This window comes from Corvus hawaiiensis, chromosome 4, assembly GCF_020740725.1.
Source record: "Corvus hawaiiensis isolate bCorHaw1 chromosome 4, bCorHaw1.pri.cur, whole genome shotgun sequence".
Lineage (NCBI taxonomy): Eukaryota > Metazoa > Chordata > Aves > Passeriformes > Corvidae > Corvus > Corvus hawaiiensis.
In genome coordinates, this window is record NC_063216.1 from 49,145,470 (window position 1) to 49,165,058 (window position 19,589).

The window sequence follows — 19,589 nt, forward strand, 5'->3', positions numbered from 1 at the left end:
AATTTCATGTAGATGATTACCAGGAACTATGAATTACAAAGACATGGATACAACCATTGGTTCAGCAAATCCCAAATCCTAAACATCAGATTGCTCACACATTCAACTGCATGGTCCAATCCTCTTTCCTACTCTTTCTCACAGAAAAATCCTCTATTGGCCACTGTTAGACACAAAGTATCAGATTTTAGGGACCTATTGTGATACTGTAAATAGCTATTCTTGTGCTTTATGCACTGGAGATAAAAAGTGGAATTTTAAGCTCAGTAGGTGATGGTTGCCTACCACAAAGTAGGATCCAGTCCTCAAGTTGTTTAGGAATAGCAGCAATTTTACCAAAACAAGGTTAATGCATACTAACTTACACACATGAATTTACAGAACAGAGATCCAGTTGTAATATGTTTTTATTGCTACCTGTTTTCACGGTATTTTTGATAAGAAATACAAAGTGAGGAGCTGATTTTCTTGGTTCACTGGGGCTTTGTTATCCATCAAAATACAGTGCTTGAACTCCTACTCTAACTGTCCTTTTTCTTTGCCGTATCAGTGCATACACAATTATTCTATCTGGTAAAGCACAGAAATCTCTTTGTAACTACACAATTGTTCCAGTTTTGTTCCCTTCTGCATACACCTCTTGCATAGCAACCTGCCCAGATAACTTCATCTAATTTCTTAAATTTATACTTTTTTTAAGGGAGCCACAAAAATGCAAGTGACTCTCCAAAGATGTGAAGCATTATTTGGTTGACAAACAATGTCCTCAAAGATCTGCTGACATAGTAAGTGATACTGATGCAGAGACTGCTGTAATTATGGCAATAAGACCTCTGGGAATCCAAATGCATATCTTAAATTATACTCTCTGCCACCAGCAAATGGTAAAAGAACAAAAATAGTAGCTCTTTTTCCCATAAGAATCTAAACAAAAATATGTGGAATGGTTTATAGAAAATGACAAGAGTTTCAGTTAATTAACAAATACCATTTCCAAAGCTTTTCTAGATTTGTACTATACAAAGCAAAAAAAAAAACAACAACAAAAAACCAAAAACAAAAACAAAAAAAACACAAAAAACAAAACAAAACAAAAAAAAAAACAAAAAACAAATAAAGAAACCACCACGACCTTAAAAACTTATGTAAATTTCACACAGGAAAAAAACATCGGATTTTGCTGAGTGGAAAAGATGAATCAAGATTAATGGAGAAATGCTATTTTTAAAACTCCTAAAAATGTTACAGAGTTAAAAATATAAAGTAAAAATTATTTTTATAGCAGCTGGCAATGTCCATTTAAGGCTGACAATTTCTTGCAGATGACAAGTACTACATATCTCATGCAGCTCTCACTGTTTTGAGTTTATTGCAGTATAACAGCATAATCAGATGGTTTTAAAACTCAAAATCCTCCCCTATTTTTGGCTTAAATCCAAGTTATAATTATAGTAAATGTACTATTTTTTTGAAAGAATACTGCTGCTTATATTCTTAACATAGTGATTTTGTTGTTTTCATATTGCAAAACTGAAACTAGACTAGGATAAACACAGAGGGAAAAAATTAAGGCTTAAACCAAGTTTAATATGCAACTCCAACGCACCATCACAAAGCCCAAGAGGCAGGATATGCAATCCTGCATTCCTTATGCACTCGTAATACCTCTTGGCTTCAGTGGAAGTTTTGTTTAAGAAAGCATATAATCAGAACCTATAATTTCATTAATTGCATGCCACAGGCAGTCCATGTGAGGTAAGAATCATGAACCAAACTGGTTGGAAGGATGGTGGAAGCCATTGGCCCCGCCTGCATCTTTGTGGACCACTGAGTCTATGCAGCAAAACCATGAATACTCATTTTCCCCACTCACCCATACTTTCAGCTCTTCCTCATGACAGACCACATCTGTCATGTAGACAGTAGTGCAGATGTTTCATTCAGGACACAACACAACTCTCAGGTCTCTGTTACTGTTCTCCATTATCACCCTTCCCCAGACTCTTGGCAGTACTGAGGATTTCACCCGATGCAGATCCCTACTCCGTTGGGATTTTTATATTATTCATACTAGGCACAGACAAAATGAATGTAATGTAGCTATTAGTATAGAGTGCTTTGACATATTACATATTTCATTAGGTATCCTTTGGGCAATTTAGGAAGTATCATCTAAAAACCCTGCAGATGGACTTGACTTTTACAGTATTACTGTACATACAACTTTTCCATGCATACCTTAAACAAAAATGACTCTACTGGGTGTCTGTTACAGATAGTTTTATGGTATAGCTCAAGATTTATTTATGTATCTAGGAAGAAATAGCATGGGAAAAAACCCTCACATATTATAAAGGCCTTTTATTTGTTAAAACATGAGCAAAGAAAAAACATAGGCACTTACAAGCTATTTCTTTTTCTAAATATAAAAACAACTAATCAAATTTTAAAAGAAACCATTCACAGGATGGAGAACAACAGGTGATGTTACAGTGAGGTGTGAATCTACAGATAGCTCTCTGCTGTAAACTGACATTTAGAAGTACACAGCAGATAGTTCTTCAGCTACACAACCCCCATTACCTCCCTGTATAATAAATTGAAAACTTTATTTAATTTCTACCTGTGTCACTGAACACAATTCAATTTTTACAACGTCTAACTAACAAACTTACAGTTTATTTTACAACAACCTTAAAACATAAAGTAGGAACAGAATCTCCAGATTAAAAGTAAAAAAGTTTAACTATCCTAAATGTTCAAACTTTGTAAGGAAGCTTCCAATGTGTAAAGGCACACAAAAGAACAAAATAAAAAAGCAAACAAACGGAAGGTATAAAAATGAGGGTGACTTAGGGATAAGGAGGATGAAAACAAAGGAAAGGAAAAAAAAGAACAAAAAAACACTTTAAAAAGGGGAGAAAGAAAAGCATGACAATGAAAACAAATGAATCGTTGAAACTATGGTGGGAGGAACTGATGAATATTAACTTTTATTATTCGGATTACAAAATACATTTCAAAATTGGATGAAACACATTCTATGTATGTTTTGCCAAGGACATTCTTGGCAATTACAAAGTCAGGAAAATTATAATTCAATCAGTGAGGCGTTACTTAAAACCACTTGAAAAAGCAGATTATTTGAACCAGCAAACAGACTGCATGGGTAAAATTTTAAAGACTCAGTATTCTGGAGCAGTGCAGATTGCACTCACATGTTGCAGAGTTCCTGTAATGCGGCCATTAGAAACATAGCAATTTTTCTTCCTGGGTGCATTTTACCATTCTTCTTATAAATGAGCAACAAGGTCTCATCATCGTTTTCCATACAAAATGAGGACAGTTCTAGGGGAAAAAAAAAAAAAAATTCAAGCACTTGTAGAGTAACACTTTTATTTTGATAAAAAAATCTGGTTTAAACTTTTTTAAAAGCTGTACTGTCCACGACAGCCAGATCACATCTATAAAGATGGTTGCTGTATTTACCAGGCGCATGTGGGACATTTCACCATGCACCAAATCTGTGCGCTTGCCTTGAAATGGATGATACAGTCCTAAAAACGTTACGAATACGTCATTACGTCTGTTGCTATACTGGCAAAACCCACAACAAACAGGTCACCTTGACCTCGGTCATGTACACTGTAATTTCACAGAACTGCTGACACCCGAAGAATGGGATTGACTGAAAAAGGCACCAGGCATTCACCATTCCCATTGGAAAAGGACTGTGCCCTGCCTTCCCCGCAGTAGTTCTTATTTACACATCGCTGTGATTGCTCTGTGAAAGGGAGCGGCGCAGCTTTTCGCTTTAGCCCGTCAGGTTGCCGACGCCTTTGCAAATTTCCCGTTGTGCAGTCCGATTTTCAGAGGACCTAAAACGCCGTGAACTGGCACTCCGGGGGTGACTTTACCACCCCTCACTGCCACAGGCACCCCAAAGTCGCGCTCCGCCTCGTCCGCAGACGGGTACAGGCGGGCGCCTTGCGCCGGCAGGTGTGCAGAGCAGGAGCCGGCTCCAGCGCAGAACGCCCCGAGCTGAGCTCCGGGGTCATTTCAATCGCCGCTCCCGCGGAAGCAGGTGCGCCGCCGCCGCCCCTCTGCGCCCCGGGGCTGCGCGGGAAGGCGCCGCAGCGCATCCCGCCCGGTCCCGCCCCGCCGGGCTGCGGGGGGAGCGTGACGTACCGCGCCGGATGGGGGCGGGGGGACGACTGCAGTGATGGAAAATTTTCGGCTCCTGCATCTCCTGCGCGTGCCCTCGCCGGTCCCTGCCCCTTCCCCGCTTCCACTCCCGCCCCCCATTCCGGCGGGGACGGTCCGGAACCTTAGGCGGCGGTGATGGTCGGGTGCCGCCGCCTCGCGCCGTCCGGCGGATTCCCGCCCGCTTGCCCCGGCGACAGTCGCGGGGCAGAGCCACCGTTCTCCCGCCTGTCTCAGCCCTGGGGAGCTTCGTGTCCCCGTCAGAGTCGCGGGCACTGCAGTGGGCCGAGGAGCGGGGATGGTGGTGAGGGATTCGCTGTCCCTCGACGGTGTGATCTGCTTTCGTGTCTGTGCGGCCGCCACTGCCCCGGGACAGCAGACAGGCAGCCGCCCCTCGCACCCTTCACGGGCTCTCGAGGCTGCAGAAGAAGGGAGGGAGGGCGATAGCACGGAGGGGTTCAAACGACGCGGTGGCAGGGCATCCTCCGCACTCGAGGCTGGCAGCACCAGGCTGGCGTGGGAGTGCGCTGCTGCCGCGAGGGCAGGAGCTGGGGATGCTGCTTTGCAACCCCCCATCCCTCTAGAGACAGCAGCTAAATGGGCCCCTGCTACCTCCGCCAGGCCTCCTCACCGTACGTGTGAGGAGCTGCGGCGGACAGTAAAGACCCGCCGCACACTTCAACGGAGGACCGAGCAGAGAGCTCTCCAAATCTGGTGGAGTGGTTACCTGAGGAAAAGGAAGCAGGATGTTCTGTTTCCCCCTCTCTTTCATCCAGGGAGGTTTATCATGAATCACATCACTAGGGGGAGTCTGTCATTCCGGTTCACTTCCCGAAGGAAACGTTCGGGGAGTCTGTCAGTTGCCCTCAGGGTCCGGGCTTGCACGTGCGCTGCTGCAGGTGTTAAAAATAGCGAGTGACTGCAGCGAGGAGCTATGATGGGTCGGTGGCACCTCGTCCCCTGCCACGCACCCTGCTACTGGGAGACGCCAGCGCCAGGGCCCGGAGGCAGGCGCGGAGCGGGAAGAGGGAGGCAGATCCTGGGTGAACCGGTAGCCACCGGGTGCTGCAGTCACGCTGCGGATGCTGCACCGGGCCGGTAGAAGCACCTCACAGGCAGGGCGCTCTTGACAAGCACCGCAGCGTCCTGTCTCCGCCGTGTAAACCAGTGCCCGAATGTAAACACTGGCGAGCTGCTCGGCTCATGTGCTAGTGGCCCCGCTCCCGATCCCCGCCGGGCACACGCCGGTGACCGGCTCCCACCTCTCAGTCGGGGACGCCCCCCGCCCCCGCCCGGGCGGCGCAGGGGGTCAGCCGGGCAGGGCGGGGGGCGGCGCGGCAGCGGGCGGGCGCCGCGCCCCTTGCGATGACGCGCCCACATTCCTGCCTGAAGAGCGGCGGCGCCTGGAGGGGGCCGTCAGACTGGGAGGGACGTCGGAGGGACACAGACGCGATATTTTCTTTCCTTTTGATACCGCTGGCTTTTTTTACGTGATTTTTTTCTACCTTTATTTATCTAGGGACTTGTTTTCGCTGGCATTTCATAGTTGAGGGCTTTTTCCCTTGTAAGAAGTAGCAGCGGAGACAGGAGCATCTCGTTATTCCGAGGCTTCGGGAGAAACCCTCGCTTTCAAGCTCTAGGCGCAGAAGGTACGGCAGGGGCTGGCTGTTACCGGGCCGCCAGGAGGAACGGGGCGCCTTTTCGGACGGAGCGCGGCTCGTGCTTCGCGCCTTTGTCCAGCGGCAGCGCCCGGGCTTGTCGCCAAGACTCTGCCGGGCTCCGCCGAGACGCGCGTAGGGACGCGCCGCCGCTGCGTGGAAAGGTGGCAAACCCGCAAAGTGACTGCGGCGCGACGCAGTTCCGCCAGCGGTTTGCGTTTTTCCATTGAAAACGCTGGAGCGCGCGGTGTCGCCGGCGGGGAGGAGGGAGGTAAACACAGGGAGGGACAGCCGCGGGGCAGGAGGCTCCGGCGGCCGATGTGACAATCGCCCACCGGTGTTGCATCAGTCTGCTCTCCGCTATCGGGGCGGGGAGGCGGAGGGGGGAGGGGGCGGGAGTGCGGCGTGGCGGTGCCGCTGCCCGGGCGCGGCGCGGGCCGGGCGGTGCCGGTGGCGGTGCCGGTGACGGTGCCGGTGGCGGCTGTGGCCGGGCCGTGGCAGCCGCGCGCCCCCGCCCGCCCCGGCGCGGGTCTCACCTTTGTCCGCGCGCCCCCCGCCCCGCGCGCCTGGTACTTTTCCACTCGGCGGCGGGCGGGGGCCGCGGGACCACGTGACGGCCGCGCGCCCGCTGCGGCACTGACGTCGCCTCCCGCCCCCTCGGCAGGCGCGGCGAGTCCCGCCGGCAAGGACAAAAGAGCGGCCGAGCCCCGACCCCGGCCCCGCCAGCATGAGCAGCGCCGAGATGGGCAAGTTCAACATCTCGCCCGACGAGGACAGCAGCAGCTACAGCTCCAACAGCAACGACTTCAGCTACCCCTACCCCACCAAGCCGGCCGCCATGAAGAGGTGAGGGGGCTCCGCCGCCCCGGGGCGGGCGGCACCAGCCGGGAGCCGGCGGGGCTTCGTGTCTGCCGGCAGTCCGTACGGAAACACGGGAGTCACTGCGGCCGGAGACGGGCGCAGCGCTCCGTGCGCTGACACTGCCAGGTGGGGTGGTTCTTTCGGGGCTATTCCGTCGGTTTTTCCTTTTCCCTTTGAAATGGATTGGAAGCGCTGCTCGGGAAGTGAATATGCAAGTTGCCCCTAAGAGTCACTAATGGTGCAATGTTGTTTTGCAGCCACTATGCGGATATTGATCCAGAAAACCAAAATTTCTTGCTCGATTCCAACCTTGGAAAGAAGAAATATGAAACTCAGTATGTAAGTACCCAGCAATGACGTTCCAAATAAACAAACAAAAATGTACTGCCAGATCTATGTTCCTTTTAATTCTGAGATGAGTAATAACTTTCTATTAATTATTACCTATCTTCCTTTTCTCAGCATCCGGGTACTACTTCCTTCGGAATGTCAGTATTTAATCTGAGCAATGCTATTGTGGGTAGTGGCATCCTTGGTCTTTCTTTTGCCATGGCTAACACTGGAATTGCTCTTTTTGTGTAAGTATCTTTTGGTTCATCAAAAAAACCCCATCATTCTGGTGTGTAATTCATAATGGAAAAATACTTGGTGTAAGAATAAGACCCCTAGAAAATATCCAGTCATTTTCATAGGTGCAGAATAGCATTTTAGGATTTATGGCTTGTTTTAAATTTAAAGATTGTGATACCTTCAGAAGAACCTGCAAAAATTAAACAAGTTCACTGCAAGTTCTGCAACCCTCAAAAACATTTTACAGTGAATTTTACTTGACTTAGAGTTTCTCCATAACTGATAGACTTCCCCTGAAAGTTCCATTATCCAAGTCCCAATCAGGGACGTGGTCTCGCTTTTCTCAGCTGACATCATTGTGCCTACAGAGTTACAATGTACTTAACCAATAAAGTCCTTTTTATTGCTGTGCTTTCACTCAATTCTGCAGACTGGTTTCAGTTACACTTATAAAAATTTCTGTGTGCCTACAAGGGAGGGATGTGGAATAACCAGCATATCTTTATTGATGTGTCTACGTTGGCAAAAGCTTTGAGGTGTAGGACAGAACTACAGTAATGTAATTGGAAGTGACATAAGGAAACAGTTATGGACAGTGCTTTTAAATGTCTTGGGAAAGTACATTTTTCAGGTATTGGAGGCAGTTCAGCTCACACGACATGTAGGTAGTGTCAGTGACTTGACTGCAAATGAGTATCCACGGATATGTTTAAAGGAACTTTGTGTTTTTATCCTGGAAATAGATGAATGTGCTGAATGTTCAAGAACATGTGAAGAGCAATGTTTAGTTCAAAATTTCCCTGACTCTGCTGCCAGATTTCCAGAAAGTAGGTCACATTTACTTCCAGATGTTTCACAGTGTATCGGGTGGTGCTCAAGTTTCCTGAGGAAACTACCAGTGTGTAAAGTTCTGGCCTAAAGGATTTTAAGTATACGGTGATTTGTTAATCTTTTACTAAGATTTTCACTTGCTTAGATGATGCAAAACTGAAATAACGACTTAGCATGAATCTAGAAGGGATACTTCATCTCTCTATACATCAGTTTCATGCTCTAAAGATGTTCTGAAGGACATGTAAGATAATCAATGTAATGCATATTAGAATGCCTCTGAGGCGAGGAAAAAGGAGAATTTAAGGTTAGCTATTTGAACAGACTTGGGGGCCATTTTTTCTGAGGGAAAAAATGTTCAAAACTGTCAATATAATAATTGGGGACTGAGGCAATTTATTTGTCTTTTATTTCCAGATACTGCATTCAGATCTGTTTGCATTAGTGCTGTTTCAAAGACAAACTAGCTCATTACCTTACAAAACTTAGTGTAGATTGTATAGTTCTGAGGCAGGAAAGCAGTTAATCACAGGTGGTACTGAGGATTTATGATGACACTGAGGGCATTACAGGCATCTTCTAATAACTAGGTTACAGAATCAGATCCAGGTGCAGTCGATTAAGGCAGTAAGTTCTTCGAAGATACGGAGTCATTTGTGTAAGTGCTGTGACTTGTCACTTGTGTCAGCACTAAATAGATGAATAGAATGGTCTGAAAGGCAGAAACAGAGTGAGCTTCAAAGATGAGTTTGCTAACTGATCTTGTCAACACTGTAGGCAGCCTTTTCAGATGTAGGACTGAGAGGTCCAAGGTCTGTGCTGTTTTAAAGTAGTGTAACCCTGGCACATCTCAGCTGTGCTGTTTCTAGTTGATGGCTAAGTCAAATGCTAGTCAAATGCTGTCAGAAATAGAGAGGTTTATTTGCGTGCATGTGTTAGTGTTGAATTGCCACAGTAACATAAGTTTCCTATACAGATCTGTGATGCTTCTCAGATCTCGTTTCCAGTTCTTTGTGCAGCATTTACTAACCTCACCAACATTAAAAATGACACAAAAGGAAATGTACTCTGGGAAATGAAGTTTCCCCTTTTTAAGCCATTTTTGATATGCCGTTTCTCAGGTTTCCTATAAAGCAAAATGCTTGTATTGGTATAAGAAAGACCAGGGGTTTTTTTTTAATGCATTGTAATTTTCCACTGTGTTCTCCAGCAGCTGAGAAGTCCCCCCTAGCGTGCCACTCCAGGAAGTGCATTTGTTGTGGGAGAGATTTGTTGTTGAGAGGTCGGAATTTTAGGTGATGCAAATGTGCTTCTGGAAATAATATACACTGCCTGTAAAAGCTGTGGGGAAGATAAACAAGCCACTAGTGATTCCCATGTAAGCACATCTTTGAGGAAAGAAATTATTTTTAATGATAATAGATGTGTATTTCCATTTGAAAACACAGATCTCAATGAGTCTAAATTTTCAGTCAATTCTTTAAGGCTTTTGCAGTTTCATCCGTACATAAAAAAAGAATGTAACACAGGTTTAAGCTGAAAAGCTGATTTCTTTTAAGACCAAGAGCTAATCTTCACTTCAGCTGGTAGTTAGCTTCATGTTAGTTACTGTATGTTCAGTTGGTGCATGACACACTGTTGAACAGGAATAGGAAGATGGGAGAAATACAGTTTCTTACAAGGATGCAAAGCTCCCCCCACCACCCGCACACATTCCCACTGATACTTTGTTATTTATATCAAGTGTAGCCAGTTATAATAGCCTGACACTTGGTGACGCTTATGCCACTTCAGACTGAATGGAATCATTGTTCAAGCCTACATTAGAATGTCTTTGTATGCCTCGGAAATGCAATTTAGTATAAAATCCTTTCTGCACACTGCATTAATTGGGTTTTCAGAATGCTTTTAATTGACCTTAGAATCTACATTTTTTTTGCATATAGTATTTTAATATGGATTATGTTTATGTTTGATACACCTTTATTTAATAGGGTTATCATAAGTCATTTATGGCTATTACAAATTTGCATGTTTTTCTCTCCCCAGGATACTCCTACTGTTTGTCTCGATATTTTCTTTGTATTCAGTGCATCTTCTTTTGAAGACTGCCAATGAAGGAGGTATGGCAAATTACTGTTTTACAAATATGTAGTATTTGTTTCTTATGGTATCTTTGTGAAACATGCCCTTCCAATGGGATATTTTGCTTTCTTTCAGGATCTTTATTGTATGAACAGTTGGGAATGAAGGCTTTTGGTATGGCTGGAAAACTTGCTGCTTCCGGATCAATTACAATGCAGAACATTGGAGGTGAGGACAAGATCTTAAAATGTCTGTACTGTCAATAGTAATTGTTCCCTGCTTATTCTTGGAGACTTATTTGTCACACAACATGTATTCATTAACTGCTTGTGTTCAAGTGAGGTTATGAAACATGTTATGTGATTCTTGCATCGTGTGGCATATTCTATATTTGTAATGATCTATGATGTTATTCACCTACAGCTATGTCAAGCTACCTCTTCATAGTGAAATATGAGTTACCATTGGTCATCAAGACATTTATGAACATCGAAGAGACCACAGGGTAGGTGTTAGAACTCCTCATCAGAGAAACTATTAGGAGAAACAAACACGGAGACTGTATATATTTTTATATGAAGACCACGTTCGGTACACCATAGGGTAGCTTCTTATTCAGACAGATACAGTAAGTTTTCCCTTCCCTTGAGTGCTTCACTTCATTTAGATCCAGCCTGACCTGGGAAAAGGGTAGAAAAATACAGGTATTGCATCATATTGCAGAAAGCTGTTCTGTAAAGAACATCAGGTAAGTGTTAATGTATGTACCAGTCGGTACATACGCTCAATAAGGAAAGATAAATGTCATTATGGTTGGTTTTTTTGGTTTTGTTTTGGTTTTTTGTTTATTTTCTTACTGCATTCAAACTGGTTTGGTCTGATTAATTTGGTTTCCTAGTATTAATATTGTGGGAAGTGATTAAATATAAGACTAAGGTGCAGCTATGCAATGACTGTCTTAAGGAACAGTTCTCAAAATGATACAGAGACTAAACATTGACCTAAACCACAGTTTATGTGCCTAAGACTGGAGTGGTAGATGCCTTGCCATCTAGTCCTGGAGATACCTTGACTCCAGAGTGGCTTTTCTGCTTGGCTTTAAAAAGAGGTGCCTTGAGTAGGATTCATTTTATGTAACCATACCCTCTGAAAGTTAGATTTTGAGTTCATCATTACACTGGTCTTAGTATGATCAGTGGAGAAGGGTGACCCTCTGTAGTGATCAGCTCAGTGCACCTGACAGACACATTTTGTGCATCTCCAAAGAACAGTTGATCATATCACTCTGTATTGAGAGGGTGTGTAAAAACAAGATGCCTGAGTTCAGATGGATAGAGTTAAGTGCTATAAATCTCACTCTTCAGAGTTGTACTTCTGTGCCTTGTCCTGAAGTGTCCCAGTCTTGAGAGGGCTGAGCAGCTCAAGACTCCAACTTACAGCTAAGCCTGAGTTCAGAAGGTAGGCATTTTTCTGCTGTGTTCCCCAAGGGGTTCAAGCCATTTGGTGATGTTCATACAGCTTGCTGATATTGTCATGACAACAGTGCTAGCCATTATCTTTTTTTTTTTTTCTTTTTTTTCTTTTTTTTTAATATACTCAAATACTGCACCCACCCTATTTACTTAGTAGTGTTACGTTTACAAATTCTTTGCTGGGAAGGTTCATTTCTCTCCTTTGGCTGAATTCAAGTCTATATTTTTCAATTTCTAAGAGAGCCCCTGGAGTAGCCAGTATTTAGAAGGGGGCTCGGAGGCAAATATTTTTAACTGTCCCATCTTCAGTAAAGAATTCAAAATTGGTTGCAATTCAAGAGGGAATGTTAAAGTCTGTGAATCTCACTGGATACAGCTGCTGCTCTGCAAATCTGGCAGAGAAAATGAAGAACTTGAGATCTGTATCTTAAATGTTTTCTTGCTGGCTGGCACTAAGTAGCTGTACACTGATTTAAAGTAAATATTTTCTCAGTGCTCTGGCAATTGTGAACCCCATTTAACTGACTCTCTCCATGCATTGCTTAGGGGAGTCTGGGTGGCTACCATTGGCATGGATTCCACTCTGGCAGCCTGGGGCCTAAAATGTAAGCACTTACCTGTTTAAGTGTCCCAAAATAATGCTTACTGTAAAAGAGCTTCTGGAATTCTGAGACAATATTACAAATCTCCATCATTAAAATTTGTTTAGCAACTTCTAAAGTACTTGGCTATATTTTAAAACTGCACAATCCCATTCTTTACTCTTCAGCATGGAAAAACTTTGAAGTCCTTGATCTGAAAGTCCTGATGGCCTCTCTATGGGTATGCACAATAGCAGTGCATGTTCTTGTGATTGTATCAACTGAAAGGAGTTTGTGTTGTGATTTCTTTTAAATTTGCCACAAGTCTACTATATTTTAAAAAAAGACAGCAAAAGGTGTATGGTGTTAATGTCCTATACATCTGAAGTTTCTAAAATACTCCTTTTTTACATCTAGTTATCCCAGGTAAAACTGAGGAAAGAGAAGGTTGCATCATTTTTGCATTTACTATGTAAATCCAGAGCAAGTCTGTTAATTATTCTGTATTTCCACTACCATATAAAGGGCTATAACTTAGCAGCTGAGTTTGCATATACGAATTTCCAATTAAATTATTAATATTTTTGTTTACCTAAATAGTGTACAGTCCATTTTAAAATAAATACTGCTAAATTATATCATAATAGGATGTAAAGTATTAATACTTGGGAATAAATGCTTAGTGTTACTTTAATTGCTTAAAGCATATAGGGTGGTCCTGTAGGACTTTGTTTTTATGTATTTCAAAAAAGATGTTAATCTTCTAATGCTCAAAAATGTTTTGTGAAAAAACAGCTGCTGCTTTTTACAGAATAAATGGCAAAAATGTTTTGAAAGAAAAAGCTCCTGAGGTTCTTACCATGTTTTCCCTACTGAAAGGGACTAAATGTGCCTCCAAGAGACTCCCAGTGCTTGTTGGAGTTTCCTCAGCTAGTGGGCTTGAGCTACTGCCTTACCTTCAGCCCTCACCTGTTTTTCTTTAACTCCCACAGGGCTCCCAACACAATTTTATTTCCATTCAGAGTGGAAACCCTGCTGGGGCCCTGCAATATTGTAACACACCTGGAGAGTTGGGAACCAGCACTTAAGAAAATTACTATTTTTTCCATGATTGATCCCACTTGACTTTTTTCTAACCAATCATTTACTTTTCCGTCTTCTGACTTACAGATGCATATTTTTTTTAAAAAAGGACACTAAAGGAAAGGCACAATGCAGGTTTGGGGTGAGATAAGAAGCTATTGTAGGGTGTTAGGTCCATATAGGAAATTATCCTTTGTGACATCAGGTAGTGCATTTTTTTAAGGAGCCATATGTTGTAGAAGATAAGAGTGAAGACTAAACTGCAAGTGTAATTTTTAAATACTTGATTACTTAAAAATATTACCTTCTTTTCTACAGAGAGTGGTATCTCAATGGTGACTATTTAGTGCTGCTGGTGTCTCTCATCCTCATTCTTCCCCTGTCCCTACTGAAAAATCTAGGTAAGTAGTAGAGAGCAATCAAAATAAAAACCCATTGAAAATACTGTGGGGAAATGGGTTGATGCAATGTTTGAGTCTTGAAATGCTGTGTGAATTAACAGCTGCATCCAAACTTGTCTCTTGGGACTAATTAGTGTTTAGGTATTTGCTGTCAGTCTTCCTGAAGAAAGGAAAAAAAATGAAGACAAGTATACTAAATAACAGATGTGTTTGTGGAAAATGAAAGGACGGCAGATAGGATGGGTCAACAGTAACTTTCTCTTTCTGTTCTTATCCCAAAGTTTGACCTATTTTGGTCAATAGTGGAATAATATAATGTTACCAGCTATCCTGTAACAGCCTTCAAAGTATAGGGCTGCAGTATTGGCAGTATCTTTTCATTTTTCCCAAGGAGTAACAGAATATTCATGCCAGATGCTTTATCTGAAATGGCTGTAATTCAGTGGTATATGTGAATAATTCAGTTAACGCGCTATTTATTCAGAGAATCCTGTAGTGGAGCCTTAATAACTGAGAGTCTCAATGTGAATTACTCTCTCAAATTACTATTTTCTAGAAGTTAAGTAAATCAGTAAAAACAGAAGGAAAAAGGCCAGGTTATCTTACAGTGCATGCCATTAAAATTAATCCTATAATTATTCTTAATGTACAATAAACAATTCATATAGTTGTTGCTGTGGGGTTTTTTAGTTTGCATCTTTTTCTTGCAAGTTAAAAAGTTTAACATTACAGACTCACCGTTTGTACAGACCCTAATATGTCTTTCAGAACTTTCAGATCTGGGTTGAGATTAGCAGAAAGTCAATGAATAATTAACTTGTTCTGTGTAATGCTAAGGAAATGACAAAAGAGATCACTGACAGAATATATTTTGTCATAATGTTTTGACTTGAATGGTCTTTCTGTTTATTGTGTCTTAGATTTTTTTAATCTTTCTTGATCACAGGGTATTTGGGCTATACCAGTGGTTTTTCCTTACTTTGCATGGTCTTCTTTCTGATTGTTGTAAGTATAATCTTCTAAACTTCCAGCACTTGTAAAACTGCATTTAAAAGTGAAATTAAACACTGTTTCTAAAAATTAATGTATGTTGCATTAGTCAAAGTAATAAATGCATGGCTTTATTTCTAGGTAATTTGGAAGATGTTTCAGATTCCTTGTCCTATGGACAGTGTCATCATGAACATGACATTAATTAATGCAACAGTGGCACCTTTGGTACATGAAAATATAACAACTGATGATATGTGCAAGCCAAAATATTTCATCTTCAATTCACAGGTAACTGACTGAAAATGAGATGCTCTGTTGAAAATAACTGAGACTAAGTACTTAGCAGATAAATTAGGTCATTTTCCTTTCAAGCAGTTGCCCAGATTTAAAATTGGGATGTGTTAAGGCTTTCTGTTCCAATAGACTTTGGCACTGTTTACCTCCTGCAAGACTGGGTGTTTCTACACGCCAAATACACAGAAATTTGTGGAGCTTGAGGTGCCTGTTTGAGTGGCATAAACCACCTCTCAGTCTTCAGCACAGCATTTCTCAAGCTTTCTCAAGGAAGTTAGTGAAGCATTTTAAAAAGTATATTGCAGAAGAAAATGAAGAAAACTGTAAAAGTTTGAAAATAGGATGTTTGACTTGTTCCCAGTCACAAATCCTTGACTCATGAGGGCTCCCAGTCACAGTGGTGAATCTCCACACGTGTAATACCCAATACCAAGTTCAAGATACAATGGCTTAAGCCTGTGGATTGCAGAACATGGTTTTGAATGCAAATACATTCAGCTTAGCATGGGCTTCAGTGACATTTGAGACTATTTGGTTCCTCAGGGTCTGGGTTTAAGAAAATACGAACTTGTTTTAACTTCTTCCAAAGTTTCCATTATAAAGAACAGCTGGTATTTATCACAAAATGAGGTCAAAACTGAAGAATCTACTGATGATTTTTTAAAGTAAATTTCTAATGTCTGTTGAGATACTTAAGAAACATACTTTTTTTTTTTCAGACTGTTTATGCTGTCCCAATCCTAACATTTTCTTTTGTCTGCCATCCTGCAATTCTTCCTATTTATGAAGAACTGAAAAGGTAAGTGTGAGATATATATCTGTAATTTCACTAAACAAACAAATCTATTATGAAACAGTATGTTCTCACTACTAACAATGTTGCTTTTTCTTACAGCCGAAGCCGTAAAAGAATGATGAATGTGTCCTATGTATCTTTTTTTGCCATGTTCCTCATGTATTTATTGGCTGCTCTCTTTGGATACTTGACGTTTTATGGTGAATATTGCCTTCTGTGTTTACTTTTAAATTATTTATGTTCTGCAAACTCACAGTAATTTTTTTTTTTAATAGAACAAGCAAGCATTTACTATGCATTCTAAATATACAGTATTAATTGTGCTTTTTTTAGTACTTCTAAAAGTGCACACCCCAAAGGAGATCAGTAGTAGAATTAGGCCCAAGATATAGGATTAAAATTGGATTAAACCAGATTCCGTGCCTTCAAGTCATCCCTGTGTAAAATGGATACATTCTTACAGGAGCTCTTGAGGCTTTCAGTTCATATTGGTGTCTTGTAAAATTTGCTTAGAATCTGAAGCAAAAGCGCATGTTTAAGAAGTATGTCAACTAATTCTAATTAAAATACTGTTTTCTTTATAGGAAAAGTCGAACCAGAACTGCTTCACACCTACTCTGCTTATCTGGGTGCTGATGTTCTCCTCCTTATTGTGCGTCTCGCTGTACTTATGGCTGTAACCCTCACTGTACCTGTAGTTATCTTCCCAGTAAGTCATTTGTGTCTTGCTACCATTTTTTAACACCTGTACTGCTGTAGTCATTTATTGATTTGGCAACTCCTGTTTATTAATTGAAGAGTTTTTCTCTTAACTGAAAAAGGAAATTAATTCTAATAAGCTTGATGAATTATAGCTATACTGTTAATTCAGTGAAGATGTAACATTTACTAAGCAGTAGATACAAGTACATTCAGTTAAATTGTTTTCCTGGTATGGTTGTATTGGGGAAGTGAAACAGATTTCCCCTTTTATAAAAGTACTTACAGTGTTGTATTATCAGCTTACAAAAGCCAGCATGTTTTTGTACATACATTGTGGACATGATCTGGCCATTTATGTGTATATTGTTGAGCAGCGTCCTTAGATGTTAGAAAATTTTCCGGAATTTATTTTTGTTCAAGCCAGATGTTTTTCCTTGGTTTTTTTCTCCATATTACTTTCATCTTTCACCTTCTGCTAAAATCTGAAGTATTTGGGAAAATGATGTTAAAATACTTTCAGAAGGAAGGTCTAATTCAGGTGACAAATCACTGTCTTCCAAAATCAAGACTAAACTGTATTTTTTTTTTTTTTTTCCCCCCCTCTCACCCCACCCCCACCTTCCAAAGATCCGCAGTTCCATTACCCAGCTGCTGTGGGCAGGGAAGGAGTTCAGCTGGTGGCGTCACTGTTCCATTACCATTTCTCTTCTGGCATTTACCAACGTGCTCGTTATCTTTGTCCCTACTATTCGAGACATCTTTGGATTCATTGGTAAGCACTTTCTTCTCAGATCAAGCAATCTTCCACATTTCAGAAAAAGCAGTTCCAGTCTAATTAGAGTATGTTTACCTGTTTATGAATATTTATTTCTGTGCTTTTTCTCTACAGGTGCTTCTGCAGCTGCCATGCTGATCTTTATACTTCCTTCTGCCTTCTATATCAAATTAGTGAAGAAGGAACCAATGAAGTCAGTGCAAAAGATTGGGGTATGTATAGACAAATATGTAACTACACTTGTTTACAAATTCAAAGCAAAAAATGTAATTGTATTCTTCATGATTTATGAATTTTGAAGTCCTGGTGAAAGTAGTCAGTGAATTGACATTTACTATTATCTTGCATAGTTGCCAGGAGTTGCATAGGAACTCAAAACCAAGGAATTGGCCATCACAAGACTCAGTTTACTTCAGTGACTTCTCTCAGCCCGTGGCCCCCAATCTCAACAGTAGCTGGGTCATTCTGTTGCTGTTAAGAACCAGATTTCAACAAAATACCCTAAGAGCTGTATTTAAAGAGTCTCAACATCCTTCAAATATTCCTTTAAGAGTTATTTATGTAATCCTCCCCATAAAAGCTCACCTCTGCCAGTTGTTCGGGTTATCTTGATTGTTCTTGGTGTTCTTACTGACTATAGACATAGTGACTCATAATGAAATCAGACCTACTGAGGCAGAGTCAAGATAGCACAGTGGCATAGCCTGACTGGTATGAGCAGCTACATTCACTTCCCTTAGTTGAGGGTGGGGTCTGCTATACTGAAAATAAATGTACTTTTTGATTTGAGACAGGACCCCAAATATGAGGAAGACACTTTGCTCCTTGTCATTGACTTGATCTCTGATCTCTTTTACTCTGTCCTCCGTGAGCAATGGCATTTGTGTTATACATGGGCATGAATTTATAGGTGTATGTTGTGGTGTTTACCAACAGTGTCCTAGCAGAATCTGAAATACTTCTTTTATGTTTTCTTTTTCAGGCTTCCTTCTTCTTTCTAAGTGGTATACTTGTGATGACTGGGTGTATGACACTGATTATTCTAGACTGGACCCAGAATGTTACATCTGATGGCCATTAACTGCCCTGGTTTAATCTCTGTAATACTCTACTTCAAATGCCAGTGTTCACTCAGATACCTACTGAGAACGAAAATGTGCTATTCAGCTTCCTTTAAAAGGCAGATTCTTTGTTGATGGTTCTTCTGATTGTAGAATATCTGAACTCTGTCTTTAAGAAACTATTCTGCATGATGGAAGTGGATATTAACATCAGACCACGTGAGTGTCTGGCTGAAGGAAGTGACAACTTTATTCCATTCCAGAGAATGGACAGAACTCTCTGTAGACTTTTATCAAGCCATGTTTGGCTTTCATCATTGTTACTTGGATATTTTGTTATTTTACTTGAATGTGCCTAATGGAACCATTTGATGTGAGAAAGAACTCTTTAATTTACAGCACAGTGTTTAAATAACCAATGAGAGAGCGAGAGAAAGAGAGAAACGCTATTATTTTTTTGTACCAAAAATTCTTATAGACCTCAAAAGCACTATTTTGACTTTGAGAAACATTTTTCTAAAAAGAAGGAAAAATAACATAGAAGAGCTCAAAAAAATATTTAATTAGTGTTCTAAATTAAATTTAGTTTGACTTTCTTGATCTCTTCACTCGTGTCACCAGTGACAGGACCCAAGGAAAGGGCATGAAGCTGAGTCAGGGTAGGTTTAGGCTGGATATTGGGAAAAGGTTCTTTACCCAGAGGGTGGTTGGGCACTGGCACAGGCTCCCCAGGGAAGTGGTCACAGCACCAGCCTGGCAGAGTTCAAGAAGTGTTTGGACAACACTCAGGCACTTGGTGTGGTTCTTGGGGTGCCCTGTGCATGGCCAGGAGTTGGACATGGTCATTCTGATGGGTCCCTTCCCACTCATTTTATGATTCTGTAGAGGCATAATTAGAAGAAATTTTATTTTAAAAATGCTTCTAATGACCAAAACAGAAAATGAGCCAATTCAGGTCCAAATTCTCTGATATTAAATACTTCCCATGAAATTCCCTTAGTTCAAATGAGAGTGAAAATAATTCTGAAAATCCTTTGTCAGCTTATGTAAGTAACTAGAGTTACCAAAAATGGTGTGGAAATGCAAATTTTCAAACTTTAAAACAACCCACCCTTTAGAAAAGGGTGCATTTGAGAAAAGCATAGTTAATCTAAAATTGTAAAGATGGCATCGACATTTTCCCTTCTTGAGGTACTCAGTAGTGCAATTGAGTAAAACAGGGT

The 19,589-nt window shown here is 41.6% G+C and overlaps 1 protein-coding gene and 1 long non-coding RNA gene across 4 annotated transcripts; one reads left to right on the forward strand and one right to left on the reverse strand.

Annotated features, from left to right (window-relative positions):
• Positions 1-2,346: 2,346 nt before the first annotated feature.
• LOC125324633 lies at positions 2,347-4,251 on the reverse strand. 2 transcript variants are annotated; one of them, XR_007203052.1, is made up of 2 exons: positions 4,189-4,251; positions 2,347-3,348 (listed from the first exon to the last, which is right to left on the reverse strand). It is a non-coding gene; the product is annotated as an uncharacterized LOC125324633 (long non-coding RNA). The 2 variants fall into 2 exon arrangements; XR_007203053.1 differs by lacking the exon at positions 4,189-4,251 and adding an exon at positions 3,490-4,181.
• A 1,356-nt stretch (positions 4,252-5,607) lies between these two features.
• Positions 5,608-18,899, forward strand: SLC38A2 (solute carrier family 38 member 2). Of its 2 annotated transcripts, XM_048300738.1 has the most exons (16): positions 5,610-5,852; positions 6,526-6,707; positions 6,980-7,061; positions 7,185-7,300; positions 10,173-10,246; positions 10,344-10,436; positions 10,632-10,713; positions 13,663-13,745; positions 14,692-14,750; positions 14,877-15,026; positions 15,752-15,831; positions 15,928-16,028; positions 16,413-16,537; positions 17,158-17,302; positions 17,420-17,517; positions 18,288-18,899. In XM_048300738.1, exons 2-16 carry the CDS (start codon positions 6,589-6,591, stop codon positions 18,384-18,386), a joined length of 1,506 nt encoding a protein of 501 aa, XP_048156695.1. In that variant the 5' UTR covers positions 5,610-5,852; positions 6,526-6,588; the 3' UTR covers positions 18,387-18,899. The 2 variants fall into 2 exon arrangements, with proteins under 2 accessions (XP_048156694.1, XP_048156695.1); XM_048300737.1 differs by having other exon boundaries at positions 5,608-5,852; positions 17,158-17,517.
• The last annotated feature ends 690 nt before the right edge of the window (positions 18,900-19,589 follow it).